The 21,104-nt window shown below is 43.7% G+C and overlaps 1 protein-coding gene across 4 annotated transcripts in view; it reads left to right on the forward strand.

The window, feature by feature from the left end:
* The first annotated feature begins 289 nt into the window (after positions 1–289).
* The window catches only part of IPO13 (importin 13), a 43,446-nt gene continuing 22,631 nt past the window's right edge, over positions 290–21,104 (forward strand). For 2 of the 4 annotated variants that reach the window (XM_081865486.1, XM_081865487.1), the window contains exons 1-2: positions 290–1,111; positions 14,252–14,988. In XM_081865486.1, coding sequence (XP_081721612.1) covers positions 1,037–1,111; positions 14,252–14,988 — 812 coding nt within the window. In that variant the 5' untranslated portion in view covers positions 290–1,036. The remainder of the gene's footprint in view (positions 1,112–14,251; positions 14,989–21,104) is intronic. The other 2 variants (XM_081865488.1, XM_081865489.1) reach the window with 1 other exon arrangement.

Here is a 21,104-nt window from a genome sequence, read left to right on the forward strand (position 1 = left end):
ACTCGCCACACTGCAAGAACTACAACTCCCATGAGCACCCCTCGGTCAATGTCTCTCTCGCTTCCGGAGCTGGGAACTACAACTCCCATGATCCTTCCGCCACAAGCTTGGTCCTCAGCGGGAAGCGGCTGTTCTTGGCGCCTGACTGGAAGCGAGCGAGCGAGCTGGCAAGAGGGCTTTTGGCGAAGACAACCCGGCAGCGCGTGAGGCCCTCCCTCCCTCCGCTCTCACTGGGTGCCCCACTGGGTGCCCGGCCCAACTGCCAGTCAATTAGTCCCAGGGAGGCGTCTCGGCGGCGGTGGCGGCGGCAGCGGTTGCCGCCTCAGGCAGATAGAGCGACCCTCCTCGGGGGGCGTTGAGCGGGAGGGGCCGGGCGAGTACGAGACCGGCAGACGCCCTTCTGTCTGTCTGTCTGTCTGTGGCGGGTGATAGGCAGGTACCTCCTCCGCCATTAAGGGCAGAAGGACAGATTCCTCGCTTCCCCAGGAAATTTGCGTCAGTTTATCAAGCCTTTTCTGTGCTCCCTCCCTCCCAATAATCCCGCTCAAGGCGGGGCGCAGATAGTCCGTGCGCTTTACCGGGGCGGAGGCAGGTAGCTTCCATTCACTCTGAATCTTGTTGGGAACAGGCGGGATATTCTCCCCTTATTTCCCTGCTGAGAGTCCCGTCTCCCCCACATCACCCTGTGGGGGGCAGCTAGGCATGTATCCCTCTTGCAGAGAAGCTGATAAGACATCGCGCCTTTAAAAAAGAAGAATATTGGGAAAGAATCCGGCAGCCCCCACCCCTTTTTTAAAAAAGAAAAACCCCTCCCATCGACAGGCTGAGCACACGTAGCACTCCCCTTTCCTTCGGGCGAGACACAGGCAGAGAGAATTGCCCTTTCTCTCTCGTTTGGGGGGCTGCTCTTCTCTTCTTTCGCCCGTCCTTCCACCCCAAGATGCTGTCGCCGCCGCCGCCGCCGCCGCCGCCGCCTACCCCCCTGTAGCTGAGCCCCAGTGCAGGGCGAGGCTCAGACCGTCGGCGTGCCGGCGCCATGGAGCGCCGAGGGGAGGCTGCCGCCGCTGCCCTCCCGCAGACCCTGGACTTCACCGTGGAGAACGTGGAGAAGGTGAGAGGTGGGGAGGAGGGGCCGCTTTAGGGTACCTGTGTTGGGGTTGCGGGGTGGCTTGGGTGGAAGTGCCTTATCCTGCACCCCAGTTGATTTCCGCACACGGGATTAGGAGCTTTCAATGTGCTCAGGCTTTTAGTGTACATTTGTCTCAGGCAATCCTGCCTTGAGTTCCAGTAGTTTTGTACTTCACCTATTCGGTGGGCATAGCTGCTCCCATCTTGATCTTTTTCAGGGGATTGAGAGTGCCCTTGGCATGTTATTGGTCTCTGACATTGGCTTCACGGTTTAATTTGCACTACTGTAGCCTCTGAATCCCACTGAATCGCGCACACACACTCTCTCTTTGGAGTGGCAGTAATATTGGTCCTTATGTTATAATCTGGGAACCTTTCCTCCGCTTACCTCCTTCTGAGAGCGTATCATGATGAGCCTGGCGGGGGGGGGGGGGGGCTGACACTACTGCTGCTGGCTTGAGGGGGCATTTGCAGAAGTGATGATCTGCCCTGACAGCATACCCAGGGGGCATCCTGTTACTCATTGAATCATTAGCATGTCATAGTCAGAACTCATGGCACTTTGGGCTTTCTCCTCAGGAGATACCCTCTAGTTGTAGAAAGCAAAGTGGCCTTTAGAAACACACCTGGAAGATGAACTGTTGTCTGGTGACTGCTTTATTCTTTTGGCAGTTGTGTAATCACCTGCCTCTGTTCTCTTTTAGATGTAGGTATAAATGTTCCCTAATTCACAGGAGTTATTTAAATGGTATTGTAATACTGGCTATGACTCCTGGCATCTCCATGTAAAAGGTTCTGATGGCAGGTGATGGAAAAGACCTCTGTCTCAGACCCTGGAGAGCTCCTTCCACTGTCATAGTATAAGGCAGCTTCCTATATTTACATGAATTTTGTAATGAGAGTAACCTTTTATTTTTGAGGGCCTCATTCCCTTAGCAGTTGTCTGTCGGGGATTGCATGCTGATCATGGGTGGGGCTGCCACCAGCTTTCCTTTCTCTTTTCTGCCACTCCTTACTTCTCTCTCTCTTTCTCTCCCTCTCTCCTCCTTCTCCTCCTCCTCCCTGGCCAGCAGGCTGGGGGCAGGGGGAGATCACTCTTGCCAGAGATGGCTTGCTGAGGGTTTTTAAAAATTGGTTAGCAGGTGGCCCACCTCTGCTATAGGCATACCACAACTTCACTGGCAAATATGCTAGACTAGAGTGAGTGCCACCACTTGGTTCAAGGCTAAAGAGGATCTTACCTATGTAATTGTTCCACATTCCTTCACTGTAATGCTTTTGCAGCTATTTCTCAAAATTCTTTGTGGTGGCCTTGTGGAAGGCAGGCTGCTAATTAAAATACAATTGTGCTTCAGATTTATACAATGCATTTTTGAAAGATCAGAAACAACCATATACTGTAGACAAGTATTTTTGTTCCCCTGTTGCCGATTGAATGTTGAAGCTGATGAATAGTAGCTTATTCAAGACTATCTAGTGAGTTTATGTGTGGATTGAAGATGGACTTCCCAATCAAAGCTCACACTCATAGTCACTACGGTATATTGCAGTAAAACAGCTCTTTATCTGTATCCAGGTAAACTATCCCTATCTCTGGACTGTGATGTGCTGTATAATGGACATTAACAAGGAGAAGCAAGAAGAATGGATGCTGTGGTACTAGTTACTGAAAGGGCACCATATTTCTTGATGCTCCATCTTAAGTTGTGGGGCAGTCTGTGTTACGATAATAGTGAAGATTTCACTTTGCCAAGTGATTGGTGTCTTAACTGTTGCTGCCTGTTTGTAAGAATAAAATTCTACACTTACAAGATAGAAAAGCATGAGCTTGGAGCTGTTTTTGAGAGGTTGTTAAGGAATGATACTTAGAAATATCTATAACTATGTTTTTGGAGATTTCACTCAAGTGTAAGTAGAACTCCAATCTGCTCCCGTTTCCCACATTGGGCATATGTATAATTCATTATAATTGATTATGATGAATATAATTTATCTTTAAATGAAAAGGAACATTTCTAGCCTCCAGGTTTTTGAAGGTGGGCTTGAAAATGTGTGAACAACATCTGATGAAATATTGAAAGCCAGGGTTACCTTGTAAGTTTCCTAGGAACCATGGAACTGGAGCTCTGTGGCCTGCATAGCTCCAAGTCTAGGAAAAGCAGAATAAGTGCACTCACTTTGAATAAGTTATACATACTGCAGAAATTTTATTTTCCTGGTTGAAACTGGGATACTTTGGCCTGAAAGAAATTAAAAAGCAGTTTAGGGTTAGTCCTGAACAGTTTATTTTTCTCCCCTTCTGTTGAGTAAAGTTCTGCAGGATGGAAATTGTTATTTCTGTTAAACAACACACATCTTCCATTGTGGCTTTGTAGAGTGCTCTGTTGTGGACCTGTCACTATTCAGGCAGCTTTAACCTGCCTTTGCTGCCCATTGTATTTTCAGAAGCACTGGAGCAGCTACTCCCTATTGCACCCTGAATTCTGTCATTCTGCTCGTGTTAAATTGTCACACAGGTTCCAGGCAGCTCACTAGTAGGGATTATGACATTTAGCCCTCTTCCTAGCAAAGCCCAGATAGTGACAACTCACCAAGGTATATCTTTAGCTGGATATGGAACCTGACTTGCTTCCCTTTCTTTGTTTATTAGATACATAGCCAGGAATGGCAGACTCCTAGTCCAAGATTTTAGGCCATGATGTTAAAAACCTCCCACTTTCATAGTGCATATGGAATAAGGGTTTGTGCCTTTCTGCAAAGTTATGTAGCAGCACTCGCTTTTGTGGCCTAATCTGTTACTGGGTAATGCTGCTTTATAATTCCCTCTGGAAGGAACACACAGGCAGCTTCTTTGTGCGAGCTGACAATAGAGCAAATGTTGACATCAAGAAAGGTCAGTACACCCCAGGTAGTGATTAGCTCAGCAAGTGCTGGGGTAAAAGTTGGAGCCATCAGGGGTGTGCCAGAATGGCTTCCACACTGGCTGGGAAGGGCTGTAGCAGGCTCTCAAGGATGCTTCGGCTCCCCCCCTCCCTCGTCTGTCTCAAACCTTCTTTGCTTCGCTGCCTAGCACTGCTTGCATCAAGCTTTCCCGTAAGATACAACTGTTATGCTATAACAGTGGAGATTGGTTGGCTGACTGAGGAGGAAGGGTGTAAGCAGGCGATTGTGCCATAATAGTCTGTATTTAGTGCCAGTTTATGCTGCAGGAAGCATTGACTATTGGGGTCAAGATACAGGTTTTTGAGTAGGGTCAAATCTGCCATGCATTTGCCTCATCAGCCCAAGGCTTTTTTTTGCTGCAAGTGACAGAATGTGGTACTCTGCCAGGGTAGATTCAGACTGCTTTCTTACACACGTGGTGTATTTTTGTAATAACAATCCTCTCTGGTCTTGAGGCTGCCTCTTCAGATCCAGGGAGTCAGCATCTAGCCAAACCAATATGCTCATGCTCCAGTTCAGCCCTGAGGTGACTGAGTAGGCTAACCAGCTTTTGCAGGAGCTCATAGATTTGATTTGTAGTTATCACTGTACCAGACATTTAGACCAAAGTAGTTAATGACATCTTGCTGTCACAGGCAGGAGTTGAACTAAGACTGGGCACTTCTTTCGTATTCAGTGCAGAGCTACCCAACCTCACACATTAGTATATGAATGAAGAAGCTTAATTGGTTCTGAATGTTTGAATTATCCAGTTCAAAACTTCAGTGAGCAGGGGAAGCTTGGGAAAAGCAACACAAAGGACAAGGAAGTTAAAACAGTTATACCAATTAAAGTGCAGCTTAGATTTTAACCCTAAGGAATATTTATGGTACAGTGTTCAAAACATTGGGGTTTTTTGTGGGTTTTTTTGGGAAAGGTCTTTCTTACTCCTAGCCAGAGAGCAAACCAGGTAGCTTTTCTGTTTCTTAGCCTAGACAAGCTAGCTTTTCACACAGGAGTACAGACAGGATGCAAGAAACTCCAATGAAACCAGAGACATGCTCTTACATCTAAAGCCTTTTTGGTCTTGTGATAACACAGGCCCATTTGGCTTAGAGTGAAGTATTCTGGTTGCATTTCACATTGGATAAAGGCTTCAGGTCAGAGGCAAGGGTGTAAATTGCCATTTTGCGCTTTTTATAGGGTGACCCTAAGGAAGTGACTTATCTCCCAGCAGAAGCCAAGGGATGTGAAAATGTATAGAGGAATTATCTTATGCTGTGTGTAATGCAACAATTGTTTGGGGTACAGGAAAAAATGGTTGCACTTTCAATAAGAGATGTGTAAAAAATTCATATTTCTCTGGCTTCAACAAGTTGGTAAAAAATAGAAAAAATGAATCTGAAGATGGGAACACCTTGGAAACACCACATTTCCACCACTGGAAGACATTGGGTTGAATCTGTACACACATGCACTCCACTCTTCCTATGATGGTACTTAGGCAGCAGTTCCTGTTAACTTTATGGCTTCAACATCAGACATAACCTTCCTGCATTTGTATGATTGTGTTTGTTCTCAATCCAGTGTGTTTTAATGGTTAAAGTGTTGGGCTATGACTTGGGAGACCAGAATTTGAATCTCTAGTCAGCCATGAAGCTCACTGGGTGACCTTGGAGTTCTCAGCCAAACTACCTCACAGGGTTGATGTGGGGATAAACTGGGGAGGGGAGAGCCATGTAGACCACACTGAGCTCCTCGAAGGAAAAGGTGATATATAAATGAAATTAATAAATCAAATCCTCCCACGTCCCCTGCTATTCCCCTTTTCTTGTGGGCATGTGTGTGTATTTGAGGTGAGGGCTGTATCATCTAGGCTCTCTCCCTGGATAAAAAGGTTTTGGTTTCCATCACTTCTAATTTGAGGTGGTGAGCCGCAGGCCTGTGTGATGTGACAGCTGAGACAGCTGCCTTCAGACCAAGATATTGGGGAATAGAAATACAAGTGAACCTGCCTCTTTGACTCTTTAAAAATGCTGTTGCTGATTTACTGTTGTCAAAGTAGTCTGAAGATCCCCTTTCCTTGTATGCAACTGGGAGTAGCTTTCCTGACCTGCTCCTTTTCCAGTAAATTTCCATAGTACTGTTGAGGATTTCATTGGACTTTCAGGGTGTAGTAGCATTTCATTTCAAATGGAAGTCTGCAGAATGATAGTGGTCGCGAGTGCAAGCCTTAGCTCAAGTTTCACTTGAGGCTGGCCTTGTTTACTTAGAATTGTAGAGTTGGATGGGACCCTTAGGGTCATCGCTACTCTAACACCCTGTAATGCAGAAATCTCAACTAAAGCATTAATGACAGATGGCTATCCAACTTCTGCATGAAAACTTCCAGTGAAGGAGAATCCACCACCTTCCAATGGAGTCTGTTCCAATTGTCAAGCAGCTCTTACTGTCAAAAAGTTCTTCCTAATGTTTAATTGGAATCTCATTTCTTGTGAATTGAATCCATTGGTTTGGGTCCTAGCCTCCAAAGCAGGAGAAAACAAGCTTGCTGCATCTTCCATGTGACAGCCCTTTAGATATTTAAAGATGGTTGTCTTTCTCATCTTTACATACCCAACTCCTTCAACCATTCCTCATAAGGCTGGGTTTCCAGACCTTTGATCATTTGGTTGCCTTCCTATGCATATGTTCCAGTTTGCCATTATCTTTCTTAAATTGTGCCCAGAACTGGATACAATACTTTAGATGTGGTCTTACCAAGGCAGAATAGAGTGGTAATATTGCTTCCCTTGATCTGGACCCTATACTTCTGCTGATAACTGGGTTATTTTGTCTTATGCTTGGTCTTATGAATCATAGTACCAGCACATGGCCTCTCCACTTGCACAGAGCTAGCCCTGGAAGTGCTGCTGCTGAGAGCAGCAAAGCAACAGGTCCAAGAACACACCATCTTTAGCTCTAACAGTTTTGGGTTGCCTGGCACAACCCTGTGCTGGCATCAGCTAAAAGTGACTTCCCCAAGGACATGCCTCTGCTTGATTTCCAGGGATAGGATGCTGGAGTATTTGGAACAGAGCAAACCACTACCTGTGCATATTGTGGCTTCTTAGGTTTGCTTTACACTGTTCATTATGAATTGTGTTGCAGAAGGTATTGGTGCTGTGCATGTTAGAAAGAAGTTTTTTGTTCCTGCGGTACAAGATGTCATTACTCATAGACAATGGGGCTTCTGTTTTTACAGGGTATGTTTGAATTTGCTTACAAAGGATGTTGTGTAGCCTGCGGTATTGTGTTGCCTGGTTTCATGGTTGCAACTGTGATCAGTGCTGGTCTCTTGTGCCAAGCAAAGAGTCAACCATATATTCTGATGTTCTTGTATACCTCCTAGTTAACAGCAAGTAATAGGTGTTTCCTTCATGACGACAGATGGCCAATCATGCTAGCCCTTGTCTATAGCACATTTTAGAAAGTAAGTGAAAGAGGCAGTTTGTGATGTTTCAGTTTGAGAGTTTATTTTTTAAAGCAATTTGCTAGCAAGAAGCAATCTCTGACATGGACTGCATATTTCTGTGACTTTTGTAGTCTTGATTCTTTTGTAGGGTTAACATTAACTGGGCATATGATCCCCTTCTTCTTGTAAATTTTGTGTGTGTGTGTACACCCACACCAAGTGTCTGCAGTACTTTCCTCTTGTAAAGAAGCTGACTCTAGTGTACTAGAGGTGAAGAATGTGAATCCTTATGTGTTCCTTTGTCTGGAACTTCAGCTGCTGCTCTAACTGTGGGCTTTCTTTCTCCCAGAATCTGCATTCTTTGAACACTCTTCTGTTCCGAAGATCAGCCCTGGGTCATCACTCTTCTTCTGTCACTCCTAAATGTCAAGCTTCAACCACGTTGCAGCTTGAGCCCTAGAACTCATGCCCCTTCCCTAGTTCTAGTCCGTAGTAGTGGCATACTCACTGTAGCAAGAGCTATTGCTAGAAGCTGCTCTTTTGTTACTGAATTAGCTTTTTTAAATAAACTTGTTTTCTGTCTTGTTTTAGTTGATTGTACTGTAAGCTGTTCTGCAAGCCTTTTCTGTGAAGACTGGGTACAAACATTCTAAATAACAGCATCACTACCATCTAGTCTTCTTAAGCTGTTGGTCTGTTGGTGCTGACGGCTGGCCCATCTTCCTCTGTTATGTACTTTACTGTCTTTGGGGTGACAGTATGTTGCGTACTGTGGGGGTTGAAGGCAGTGGGTAATGGCAGCAATGTTTTCGACGTGTTGAAGGATGTCATTGGCTGCTGGCAAATATGTCTGGCGACTTGGTTGGCACAGAACTCTATAATATGGGCCCATCAATATTTGGCTCAAGTGGGTGGGAGGAAAATGCTTGTTATGTTCACGCCTGTATTGTGGCAGAACTGAGACTGTGGTTTCAGCTGACTGCGCTCAGTACTGCAGAACCAGGGCAATGCTCAGCAACCTTTCCGCCTTCTATGTAGATTGCCTGTGCCCTCTACGCCATAGTGGAGAGGGCTAGGTCTTTGCTTGAATGAACAGATGATGCTCTGGTTGCTATGGTTCCTGTTGCTTGGTGGCAATTGGCTGTGCTGTTCAGGAGATCAAGATATTGGGTGCTTTGGACAGGACTGAAAGGAAAGCAACCCAGAATGCCTTCCAGGAGGTGAGGAGTGGTAGTCGCTGCAGAGTCAGCAGCCATACAATCCCCTCTTTGGCCCATTGGGGTCATTGGATTATGAGGCCATATCCTGAGTGTGCACAGTGTCATCATGTTGGTCTCCATTCACTTCAGTTTGATGGAGCAAGAAGTATGTCTCAAACAACTGCATCTCCTGCAATTCCAGGGAGAGAGATTGTATAGGAACACGGGATGGGTTTTGTGTGTTCACTAACCTGGAGTGGCCTCATGTACTCATGCTATCTTTAATTGTTGATATCTGCTGGAACTCCTCTTCTCACTTAGTCTCTGGGACTTTGAGAATTCAGCTTGCTGTTATTTACATAGTGCTGTCAAGGAGACAAACTGCTATTTTCTTACTCTTCAAAAGCTCAGAGGAGGCTTGGAAGGAGGAAGCACTGCACCAGGGACACTGAGCTTGTGGCAGTTGCTGCTGCTACTTAAGCATCAAAACCTGATATGTCACATTTTCATTCATGCTCCTTTAATAAAGCAAACCCAGTGCCAATCTGCTTGAGAGGTCAGAGAAAAGAAATGAATCCTGTTTTGGGTCTCTGGTTAAGGCTCAGGGTGTCAATAGTGTTGTCTCATCAGTTGAACTACATTAGTATACCATGTGCTGTGGTGTTCATTACTGTAGGTGAGTTCTTTCCCAGCAGTGATCCTTTGCTGGTGAGACCTCACTCTGTTGCACTGAAAGTGCCGTGCATGCTGGGCTGCTTACAAGATATAACGTTACAAACTTTGCCATTTCTATTGGCCCAAGAATAGCACAGTATTTCAGGCTTTCTTACGACACTCCATTCTGCATCCATTTCTTTAGTCACCGGATTGGACGCTGTATGACAACTCCTTATGGTGTTGAACCCATAAAGCTGGTCTGAGGCTTGAGAAACCGTTATTGCCACTTTTAAAGTGCTCGTTTGAAAGATCCCTACAATGCCCTTGCCTCCGTTGTCTAGAGGAAGGGGCATATGTATTTTTTTAAAAAAATAATATTTATTAAAGTTTTAACAATTACAGAAAGAAAAAGTAAAAATACCACATTAAACAAAAACAAAACAACACATCACATCACATCACAATATAAAAAAAGAAAAAAACAGAGAAATAAAACCCATTAAACAAAAACAAAAACACAAAGAAAAATACATCAGATCTCCTCATTACTAATCTTTCATTAGCTTATTTCCTTGACCACCTCACACCTCCCTTTTTTGTATTCTAGGTCAATTATCCATTTCAGCAAATCCTTTCCCTCTTTTAAAATTTTTGTCCTGTAAATTGTCTTAATATAATGTAACTTTACTTTTCCTCCTTTCACCAATTAACAGCCAGTTATTCCCAAATCCTTTATATCATTCCTGCTAAAATCATATAATATTATTCCAACATCCTTCTAACAAATATTAATTTTACAATGTTTCTGTAAATAGTCTTTAAATTTCCTCCAATCTTCCTCCACCGACTCTTCTCCCTGGTCTTGGATTCTGCCAGCCATTTCCGCCAGTTCCATGTAGTCCATCACCTTCATCTGCCATTCTTCCCGGGTGGGTAAAGCTTGTGTCTTCCAGTACTTTGCAATAAGTATTCTTGCTGCTGTTGTAGCATACATAAAGAAAGTTCTATCCTTCTTTGGCACCAATTGGCCGACCATGCCCAGGAGAAAGGCCTCTGGTTTCTTCAGAAAGGTATATTTAAATACCTTTTTCATTTCATTATAGATCATCTCCCAGAAGGTCTTAATCCTTGGGCACGTCCACCAAAGGTGAAAGAATGTACCTTCGGTCTCTTTACATTTCCAACATTTATTATCGGGCAGATGATAGATTTTTGCAAGCTTGATTAGTGTCATGTACCACCTGTATATCATTTTCATTATATTCTCTCTTAAGGCATTACATGCCGTGAATTTCATACCTGTGGTCCATAACTGTTCCCAGTCAGCCATCATAATATTATGTCCAACGTCTTGTGCCCAGAGGAAGGGGCATATGTATGCTGTTACTTTAAGATGCATTATCTGGTGCAGGGGTCAGCAACCTTTTTCAGCCGTGGGCCAGTCCACTGTCCCTCAGACCATGTGGTGTGCCGGACTAAATTTTTTGGGGGGGAAATGAACAAATTCCTATGCCCCACAAATAACCCAGAGATGCATTTTAAATAAAAGGACACATTCTACTTATGTAAAAACACATTGATTCCTGGACTGTCTGTGGGCTGGCTTGAGAAGGCGATTGGGTCGCATCCGGCCCCCGGGCCTTAGTTTGCCTACCCCTGATCTGGAGGTTTTGAAGTCTCAGCAGGTCAAGTCATGAGACACTTGTGTAGGGAGACTGTAATATGGTTTAGTTTATGCAGCAGTTGAGCTCCTGTGTGTTTCTGTGACTGTGTTAGTTATGTGCTGACTACATACAGTAAGTGTGTGAGCAAACTTAAAGCCTGAGTGGTGTAATGTTTATTCATGTACTTATTAATGTTGGATTTCAGCTGCCATTTTGTTGCCAATTCATCCAGCTAGGGACAGCATCCTGGAGCTCTTCAGTCTTGCTGAGATTTCACCATCCTGAATAATTTGGCATCATCTGCAAATTTGGTTGTCTGTCAGTTTGCATCTTACTCCAGACCACAATGGACAAATTATATAGCACCAATCCAAATACAAATGGGCATGGTTTACTGTCCTCCTTCATGAAAGCTATCAAACTCCGCTTTCTGTTTTGGTGTTGGAGTCTCTTAAGAAACTTGGTTACCTAATGACAATCCTTGCTCAAAAATATAAATAATTTTAACCCTTATATTTCAATAGATTCTGGCTGCATGGGAACCTACTATAAAGTTCAGTAGTTAATAGGAATTTTATGTGTGTTTGTAGTCTGCTTCAGATTTGTACAAGGACCGAGTGCAGTCTGTGCCACATCTTCAGAAATATCATTGATTACTCTACAATTTGTGGAGAACCTGACACAAAGTCAGGCCATGGCTGCACAATGCACTCGTTGATCAGCAGCCTGATGCTTTTCTTTGTAGGCACTGCTTAAAACATCTGGAGCTAAATGACTTCATATTGTATTTTTCCCCTTTGCTACACCTACCCATTAAAATATTTGCATTTATGTTTAGAGACTTCTTGTTTTTACATTTGATAAAACTATTCAGTTTTGTGGTCTCTGTTTTTCAACATTTTGCATTGTTAAAAGCAATGGTTCCCAACCTTTTTATTATGATGATCCACTATTAGAGTCACATGAGTTTTGTACTTTAGGTCTTCAACAGCTGTTGATTTCATGCATTTTAACTGCACATTTGCCTATTTTATAACCATTATTTGAGGCATCCAAGCAAAAGTTTATTTAATGCCCCTATTAATATGGAACTTGTTGAAATATTTATAATACTTACAGAGATACTCAGTTTTTTATGGGAATGTAACCACCAATCACCTGGTTACAGAATATTGCTTCATGAGCTATTAAAAATATTTTAAAAACATGCTATTACACAAGCAGTGTTAGATATTTTGAACTATGAATATTTTAAATAGCTTTATTCACAATAAAGTCCATTTTGGCAAGTATAAGTGGGATGGCTGAGCTTGCACTTCGCTAATGAGTAGATCAATGTGGGGATTGATGGTTGTCAAGCATAGTCTCATATCATTATTGATACATAGCCGGCTACTGTATTTATAGTATTTATACTGTATTTATACTGTCTTCATAGTAGTTATTGCTGAAATACCTGTCTCGCAAATATATGCACTATCAAATGGCAGCAGCACAGATTTTGCTTCATTGGCAAGCTCAGGATACTCAATAGTAGCTGAGTAATTTTGGTAACCTGAACCCAAAATTCAGAGAGCCTCACTTCCAAAAATGTATCTTTGAGGGCCCAATGAGTTGTTCCTTTTGCACAAAGTCAGGTTTGTGACATGAGTTGCAAATAGGTTTTGCACCCATTCAAACTTCTCTGTTTCTTCAGCAGAAAGGTAGTGGAGAAATCAAACCACCCTTGGCTTCACTTTTAACTTGCTGGCAGTCTGCCACAAGATACAGGGAGTTGTTTTGAGTGACTGCTGTAGCTCGCCTCTGCTGGGCAGGTGCACAGCTTTTCTGAGTGAGAGACAGAAAAGAATTTACTAGCTATGTAGGGAAGAATTTACTGTCTATGTAAAGAAAGTGAACTTCAGGGCTCCTTCACACTTCCATTGCCCCTCTGCTTCCTCTGGGGAAACCCTCTCATTGCCACTACATCGTAGCAGATGTCAGTCGAATTTTCAGCAGATTGACGTTTGCTCCGACTCAGCAGTGAAGAGTGGGTTTTCCCAGAGAAAGTGGTAGGGCAAATGCAAAACCGCCTGGACGCATGCTTAGAAAGCATGGGGCAAGGTGAAAACCTTTCAGACCTGTGCTTTTCTAGGCATTGGACAAGTGTGGAGTAGCCCTTAGCTATAACTCAATATATCCAGGAAACAGCCACTACCAAGATGGACCAGACTGTTATTCCCATATGTAAAATACAGAAATAAAAGGTTTTGGTTGGTGGGGAATATTGCATTGTGTGTTCAGCAAAGTGGCACTGAAAACTGGGTTCACCTAGATGTGACAGCATCATGATGAACAGGTATTAAGCATGGGGTGGGGTGGAGGTGATTATAATGTATTATAGAAACAGGTAATATAAAGGGGATTCTGAATCTTCTGTTTCAGAATTGCCACCCAAATACTTTTCTCTCGTCATGTTTTGCAACCCAACTTAAAAATAAGCAGCTAGGGCAGAGGAAGTGTTCAGCAACTTCTTCCATTTCCCCACTTTCCTCATTAAATTGCTGCTCCCTTATATTTGTTCTCTACCATTCCTAGTTCTAAAACATGAGGCTGCTGCTTTCACATCTAGTTAGCTCTTCATTGTGGAAGGATATTATTATAGCACTAAAGGTTTGAAATACAGTCATACCTCGGGTTGAAGTAGCTTCGGGATAAGTATTTTCGGGTTGCGCGCTGTGACGACCCGGAAGTAACGAAGCGCGTTACTTCCAGGTTTCACTGCTTGTGCATGCGCAGACGGTCAAAATGACATCATGCGCAGAAGCGGCGAATCGCCACACACGCAGATGCAGATTGTATTCGCTTCTGGATGCGAACAGGGCTCTGGAATGGATCCCGTTCACATCCAGAGGTACCACTGTAGTAATTAACACTTTCTGTTCACTGACTTAGAATACTCTTATCCTGAATTTCTTCTGTTAAGGGCAGTTGAGACTTTTACCAGTCCCCAACTGCTGTGTTGTACTTGATTGCATGGTTATCTGTAGTATCATCCCCACTCAACCATATCTGCCCTCTTCTGATCTAAAGTACGGGAGAGCAAGGGTGTTACTCTTTTTTGTAGTATGGAGAGAGTTAATGTTTCATGAACCAGGTACCTAACAGTAAGGGATCTGGATTTGGCTTTTTACTGTCTTACAAGCATATATAAAATAGTGGCTAAGTTGCTATTTTCTACCTTCTAGGCACTCCACCAGTTGTATTATGACCCCAACATTGAAAACAAGAATCTGGCTCAGAAATGGTTGATGCAAGCTCAAGTCTCACCACAAGCCTGGCACTTCAGTTGGCTACTTCTCGATATGGACAAGGTGCCTGAGATCCAGTACTTTGGGGCCAGCGCCCTCCACATCAAGATTTCACGCTACTGGAATGACATCCCAGCTGACCAGTATGAAAGCCTCAAATCACAGCTCTTCAGCCAAATAACCCGTTTTGCTAGTGGTTCCAAGATTGTGCTGACCCGGCTTTGTGTGGCATTGGCTTCGTTAGCACTAAACATGATGCCAGAGGCCTGGCCATGTGCTGTTGCTGACATGGTGCGCATGTTTCAGGCAGAGGACTCTAATGTCGATGGGCGAGCACGCTGCCTGGCACTCTTAGAGCTGTTGACTGTTCTGCCTGAGGAGTTCCAAACCAGCCGCCTGCCTCAGTACCGTAAGGGGCAGGTGCGTAGCGTCTTGGCACAGGAGTGCAGTTCTGTCTTCCCCCTGCTAGAGCAATTACTACAGCAACAAGACTCTCCCAGCTTCATTAAACAGAAGGTGTTGAAGTGCTTCTCGAGCTGGGTGCAGTTAGAGATTCCCCTGATGGAGTGTGAGAACTTGATCCAGGCAGCCTTCACCTCTTTGCGCGATCCAGAACTCTTTGATACAGCTGTGGAGGCCATTGTCAATGCCATTTCCCAGCCTGATGCTCAGAGGTAAGTGTTGGTTCCAAATTGTGGGTCAGTTGTGGTTACAGTTGTGCAGCCTCCCCTGAAAGCTGACTGTTTCCACATGCAGCAATCAAGGGGAGAACCTGTATTGACAGAACTTTCAATCAGCTTTCTGAACCACACTCTGATTCCAACAAAGAGGTTATAGAGTGTGCTTGTGTAGAGTTTCATATCCATGGACAGTACATAAATTCCACAGGTCTTCTTGAAGATGGGGGGCAAGGGAGGAGATTGAGGAACTCTTGAATTGGCGCAACCATTGGCAAGCAAGCATCAACCTTTTGTGGACTTTTTTAGTTACTACGTATCAGCCAATAAAAACAGAATTACCTAGTGCTGAAATTAAGCTAAAACCAACCAATGAGAACAGAATTACCAGAACTGAAATTAAGCTAAAACTAGTATTATTAACTTTTAAATAATCATGTGGTTGATTCTTGTGAGACAGAATTCTACCAAGCTTCAAAACAGACATTCTGTAGCCACAGCCAATCTACAAGAGCATCTGTTGGTTCTGTTCTAATTTCAACTAGGGAAGGATGTCATGCATCCTCTCGTAAGCTTCAAGAGAGTTCATGGAGTGGCCAGACAGCTCAGCTTTGGGCCCCTACCCATTAGAGTCTTGCATTGTGTCTTCATCCAGGTCTTAAATCACCTCTCTGTTAATTCATTTGCTGTGGCTGTTGGTTGTAGTTCTTTGTCTTGTGTGATATGAAAGGTAGTCATGAATGGAGGAATTCACCTTTTTTCTGTAGAGGTTCACTGGTGTGCATTAATTCAGTAACCCCTCTGGGCACAGTATGGAATCTAAGTGAGTAGGGGAGTTGTCCAGGACTATTGGTCTGTTTCAAAATCTGTTAATGACTAGCAGAGCTAGAATCTGTTGTGTCTACATTGGTGTGGTTCTGGGTGCAAACATATTTGGAAAGTTTCTGTCAGCAGACAGGGTCTGTGATATAGTTAGCTTCCTATCTCCTTTCATCTCTCTTTCCTTCTCTACTCCCAACACTCCTCCTTCCCTGACTGTATTTGTTCATAGAACAGATTACATCCTTGATGTCTGGGAGTGAGAGACCTTGCCCACAGGCTCATCAACAAAGCTGGTTTTGTTGTTTTTTAAGGAAATGAGTGCTGTGGTTCTTCAGGTGGCAGAACTATTCATGACAACAGATATTATAGGCTTGGAAATGTATAACATGCTCAATTTAGATAAAAGAAAATTATAGGGAACATGATACCAGTGTTCAAATATCTAAAAGGATGGCAGAGTAAACCACTATTTACCAGTGCTGTTGGAAAAAAGAGAAACATTGGCCTTTAGTGGTAATAGAATAGACCAGTTAGATTTCAAAAATACGTTTTTCATAAGAATAAAGGTGCAATAGATCAAACTCCTCAGGGTTGAAGTAAAGCAGGAGTCGGGACTTTAAACCCGGAGGCCAAATGGGACCCTCCAGGTCTCTTTCTGGCCCTCAAGATGCTGCCCAGGCCAGGCCCCTTCCCCAGGCCACACCTCTCATCAGCTGTACTCCACTCCTTCCTCAAGTGCTTTTTGGGGGCTGAAATGTGTCCTTGAACTGTGATTGATAATGTCTCTTGCCTGGATGGGGAATGAAGAAATAGTTATGGATGTGTAAAAACCTGACTTTTGCTTAGCTGGAATGTGGTCTATTGTACCAAGTCACAGCTGTTGCTTTGTTCTCTTTTGCCTCTGACCCTATTTACTACTGGCATGCAACCTCTGGAAGGTTGCCCATGAGAGATATGGCCTTTGGGCTGAAGAGGTTTTCCCATCCCTGCTGTAATGTCTCATTCTATGCAGTTCTTATGAGAGAGCTGGATGAGCATTGGCTGTGTGTGCATGAGTTTAGATCTTAGAGTGGTGATCCAATTTAGCCATACTCTTAATAGACCTATTGAAATCAGTGGACAAGCCCATTGATATCAGTGGGTTTACTCGAATGAGTATGGCTAACATTGGATAATCACCTTTATAGTCTCTTGCATTTTCTTAGTGGTTGCCAAATTAGAATTATAAGGTCAGGTGTATAGTAAAGTAATTATTTCACTTGTATTCAAGTGTGTTGTGACACTGGGCCATATTCAACTAAACTGTTGCTCCAGCAGGAGCCAGTGCAATAACCACAATGGGACTTCTCCCTTCTCTCCCCCCCCCCATCATATACCCCTGTGCCATCCCCAGATCTACTCACAATGGGGCGGGGGCGGAGGCGGAGGCGGGGCGGGAGATGGTTTGTCAGACAAGCATAAATTCTTGTTCTGATGGAACAATTCCCTTAGCACTAAGTTGATTGCAGCCTATTCAAAATGGACCAGAAAGGGAATTTGTTAATCTTCTTTAGCAGTAATATTAAATTCTGAATTATGCTTACTGCTACAACCCACCATTTATTTAAACTCAATCTGCTGAATGACTTAAAAACCACTAGCAAGGACTAATTTAGATGTGTCCTAGTTACATGATTTGAGGTGGTTCAGCCACTACTAGGTACACCAAAGTGGTACATACAGAAAGACAAATACCCCCAACAACCTTATGCTTACCATGAGGAACCAGCAATGTCTTGCTGGTCCTGATTATGGAGATCACACATACACAGATGTAGTTGCTGTATAATGACAACAGGGAGCATGCTTTAGTACCAGGAAAAATATGCAAGGTAGTCATATCACTCACATTTCATTGAAATCACTTAGGAGGTATCTACACATTTTGCTCATAGAGACTTTTTTTTAATGAAAGCTGAGTCTAGGGCACCTGCCCAGTGGCACCACTGGAAGCCTTCATAGGTGCCATGTTGCCTGTAGCAACCACTACATGAGAGAGGATCTTTTTGTGGTGGCTCTGCACTTCTGGAATATTTCCTTGTCATGGTTCATAAATCATCAACCCTATAAGCAATTACGAGAGCACTAAAAGGCAATCTGTTCTCACTGGCCTTTGCTTAAGACTGTGTTTTGCTTCATGCTATAGCTGGTGATTTTAGACTGTATTTTATGATTTCATAGAATCACACAAGTGTAGAGTTAGAAGGCACCCTGAAGATCATCTAGTTCAACCCCCTGCAATCCAGGAATCTCAACTGAAGCATCCATGACATATGACCATCCAGTTTCTGCTTAAAACCTTCTGTGAAGGAAAGTCTACCACCTTCCAAGGGAGTCTGTTTAGCTTTGGGTTGCCTGAATGTTCATTATTTTTTAACTAGACTGGCTTTTCTGAAGCATTCTTATCATGGTTGCATTGTGCCTTGAGAGGGTTTTTATCCTTAAAGGTGGTCTAAAAATATTATAATTCTCCCTGTCCTCCCCAAAAAATAAGAGCTTAAGCAAGGTCAAAAGAAACTTAAAACACATCACTAGTAAATATACCATAACTGTGCGTTTCAGGGATCAGAATACAGGCCACGGAATAGCACTGGCACTCACTCTCAGTCGGTCAGTCTTTAATGTTTTAACCATAGGTTACAACAGAAGCACTCACTACCTTAGGGAATAAGTAAACTTGTGTGTAGAAGCCCAAAATGATAGACACTGGGTGCCATTAGGTGGCCACAAGGAAAAATGTGACATAGAGACTAGTTTGAAAATGGGTGGCAGCAGGGCAAGATAGTGGTTGCATAAGCTTTGTAGGGAGGGAGCAACAAGGGTTGTGTGTGTGCATGCAGTGCCATTGTTTTCACTAGAGATCAGTGAGGAATGAGAGGAAGTTGAATAGCAATATGATTCTGGCTGGATCAACAGGATTAAGCTCTGTTTCTCCTTTCACTCTCTGTTGCTCTTAAGAATCTTCCTTGACCTCTCTGAGTGTGCTGCTGCCCCCTCCCCCCATTGCATTGTCTGTGGATGCTTGCTGGCAGCCTTGATGCACATGCTTTTCTGTTGTCGGCGACCACTGGAGCTGGCGCACTTCCCCTCCTCCACCCACTTCAGTTTTTGCACACAGCAATGCAGAACTGGATTCATTTGAGTTGCCCCTCGGGGCATAAATGCTGCCTTCTTCCTCACCTCCTTCCTACGTTTGCAGCTTATTGAGCAGCCTGATCTCTCTACCCCAGGCTTCTAAACACCAGTGACATGACCACATACTTTTCCCTTTGCAGGATATTATATGCCTAGTGACTGTGGGGAGATGGGCATCTGTCTACTCGCTTAGGCTGCTTTCAAACCAAAACCTGGCATTCTGTGATCTGTCCCAAGTAAATTGATATGAGGGTGGTCCTAATTGTCCTGAGAGCTTAAAAAAATGATAGAGGAATTGGGTCTCCAGTGCAGAACTCAGCCTTGAAGGTGATGCTAGCTTATGGATGGCCTTTGAACTGTTTAGTGCTGCATGCATGCACATTGGTGTGTTCTTCCACCTGTATCTGTGGGCTGCATGTGCGGTGGGGGCAGGCATGCGAGTGCAGAATAACTGTGTCTCCAGATAATATGCCTCAGTAGCCAGGTAACTGACAGCTGGCCGATTAGCCGCCAGCACAGCCTCTCTCTGGGGGCCATCCTTTGCTCTTCCCCTCCATTTCCTCTGTGCTTGTTGTCATGGTTACAATCACTTATTGGCAGCAGCAGGGAGATTGACAGGCATGAAATTGCTTATATGGTGCTGGAATACTGCTGTGCACAGGGAGGCAGTAGCTGTCTGGATGCCCCCAGGAGACCACTGTATGAGCATTGTACTTTTGATTTTAGGAAATGGATATTCAAGGGTCTTGACTCTTTCAGCCTCCCCCCCTCCCCTTTACCAACAGATTCTTCAGATGGAATAAATTCTGTGAATGGCATACAGCTTTAGATTTGTATTCCATTTCAGAATACTGTATGTTTCATCCTGAATGCATGAAAATGTTGACTTTGTGAAATGTTGTGGGGTAATGGAACTATACAGAAGGAAGGACAAGCACTGAGCACTGTGAGTAGACCAGGGAAGCCAGAACAGGGAAACCATATGCAGATTATTTTTCCCTGAAGTTTGAGTAGAACACACTCATCCTTAAACTCTGAGTTCAGATTTTAAATTCACCTGTAGCTGGTAAATTCCAGAAGAGTAGTGATGTTGAGTTTTTGCACCAAAAACCAAAGTCCTTTACATTTATGTATTGGTTGAGGTTTAAGGGCCATATCTCAGTGGCAGAGCATCTGCCTTGCATAAGAGGGAGATAAAGAACTACAGAACTTTTAAAAGACATCTGAAGGCAGCCCTGTATTGGGAAGTCTTTAATGTTTAATGTTTTACAATATTTTATATGTGCTGGAAGCCGCCCAGTGGCTGGGGTATAAATAATAAAATTATTGTTGTTATCAAGAAGGTCCCAGGTTCAATCCCTGACATTTCCAGCTAGAGCCAGAAATGTCTCCTTGCTCAAACCTTCGAGAGCTGCTGCCAGTCAGTGTAGACATTACTGAGCTAGATGGGCCAGTGGTCTGACTCGGTATGAGGCAGTTTCCTATGTTCCTGCGTGTGCAATTGGGCCTGTGCATGTATGGGCACCCACCTCATATATTAAGTGGTGTGTGTGGTGAGAGGGAAATGCACAGCTGCATCTCCACCAGAGTTATATTTTTTGATCCTGGTATCTAGTGTGTGCTCATTATTTTAAGTGTTTGGATAACCCTCACAAAGCAGTTTGTATAAATCACTTAAAATAACATGCTTCAATTAAAGTACAATGACAATGAATATAAACAGCAGGGGAAAAACAAAAGCCAGATAAAACCATCATTTGAGACTAAAAGACACTAAAGTGTATGGCTGAATGAAAAGATCCTCATTTGGTATGGAAAGTAAGTAGAATTAGCACCAGGCGGACCTCGTGGGGAGAGCATTGCAGAGATAGGGCATCACAGTAGAAAAAGCCCCATTGTGCATCACCATCCATCTTGCTTCAGATGGGGGAGGGCACAAAAAGCCTCAGAGGATCTTAAAACCCTGGCTGGTTCATGTGGGAGGAAGTAGTTACTGAGGTATCTTCATCCCAAGCTGTTTAGATCTTTAAATAGCACAGTGAATTTGCTCTGGAAATCAATTCCTGGAGCAAGAATAATTGTGATTAGCTTGATTGTACCAGCCTAGAGTAGTAAAA

Source organism: Podarcis erhardii (assembly GCF_964252035.2).
Source record: "Podarcis erhardii genome assembly, chromosome: 6".
NCBI lineage: Eukaryota > Metazoa > Chordata > Lepidosauria > Squamata > Lacertidae > Podarcis > Podarcis erhardii.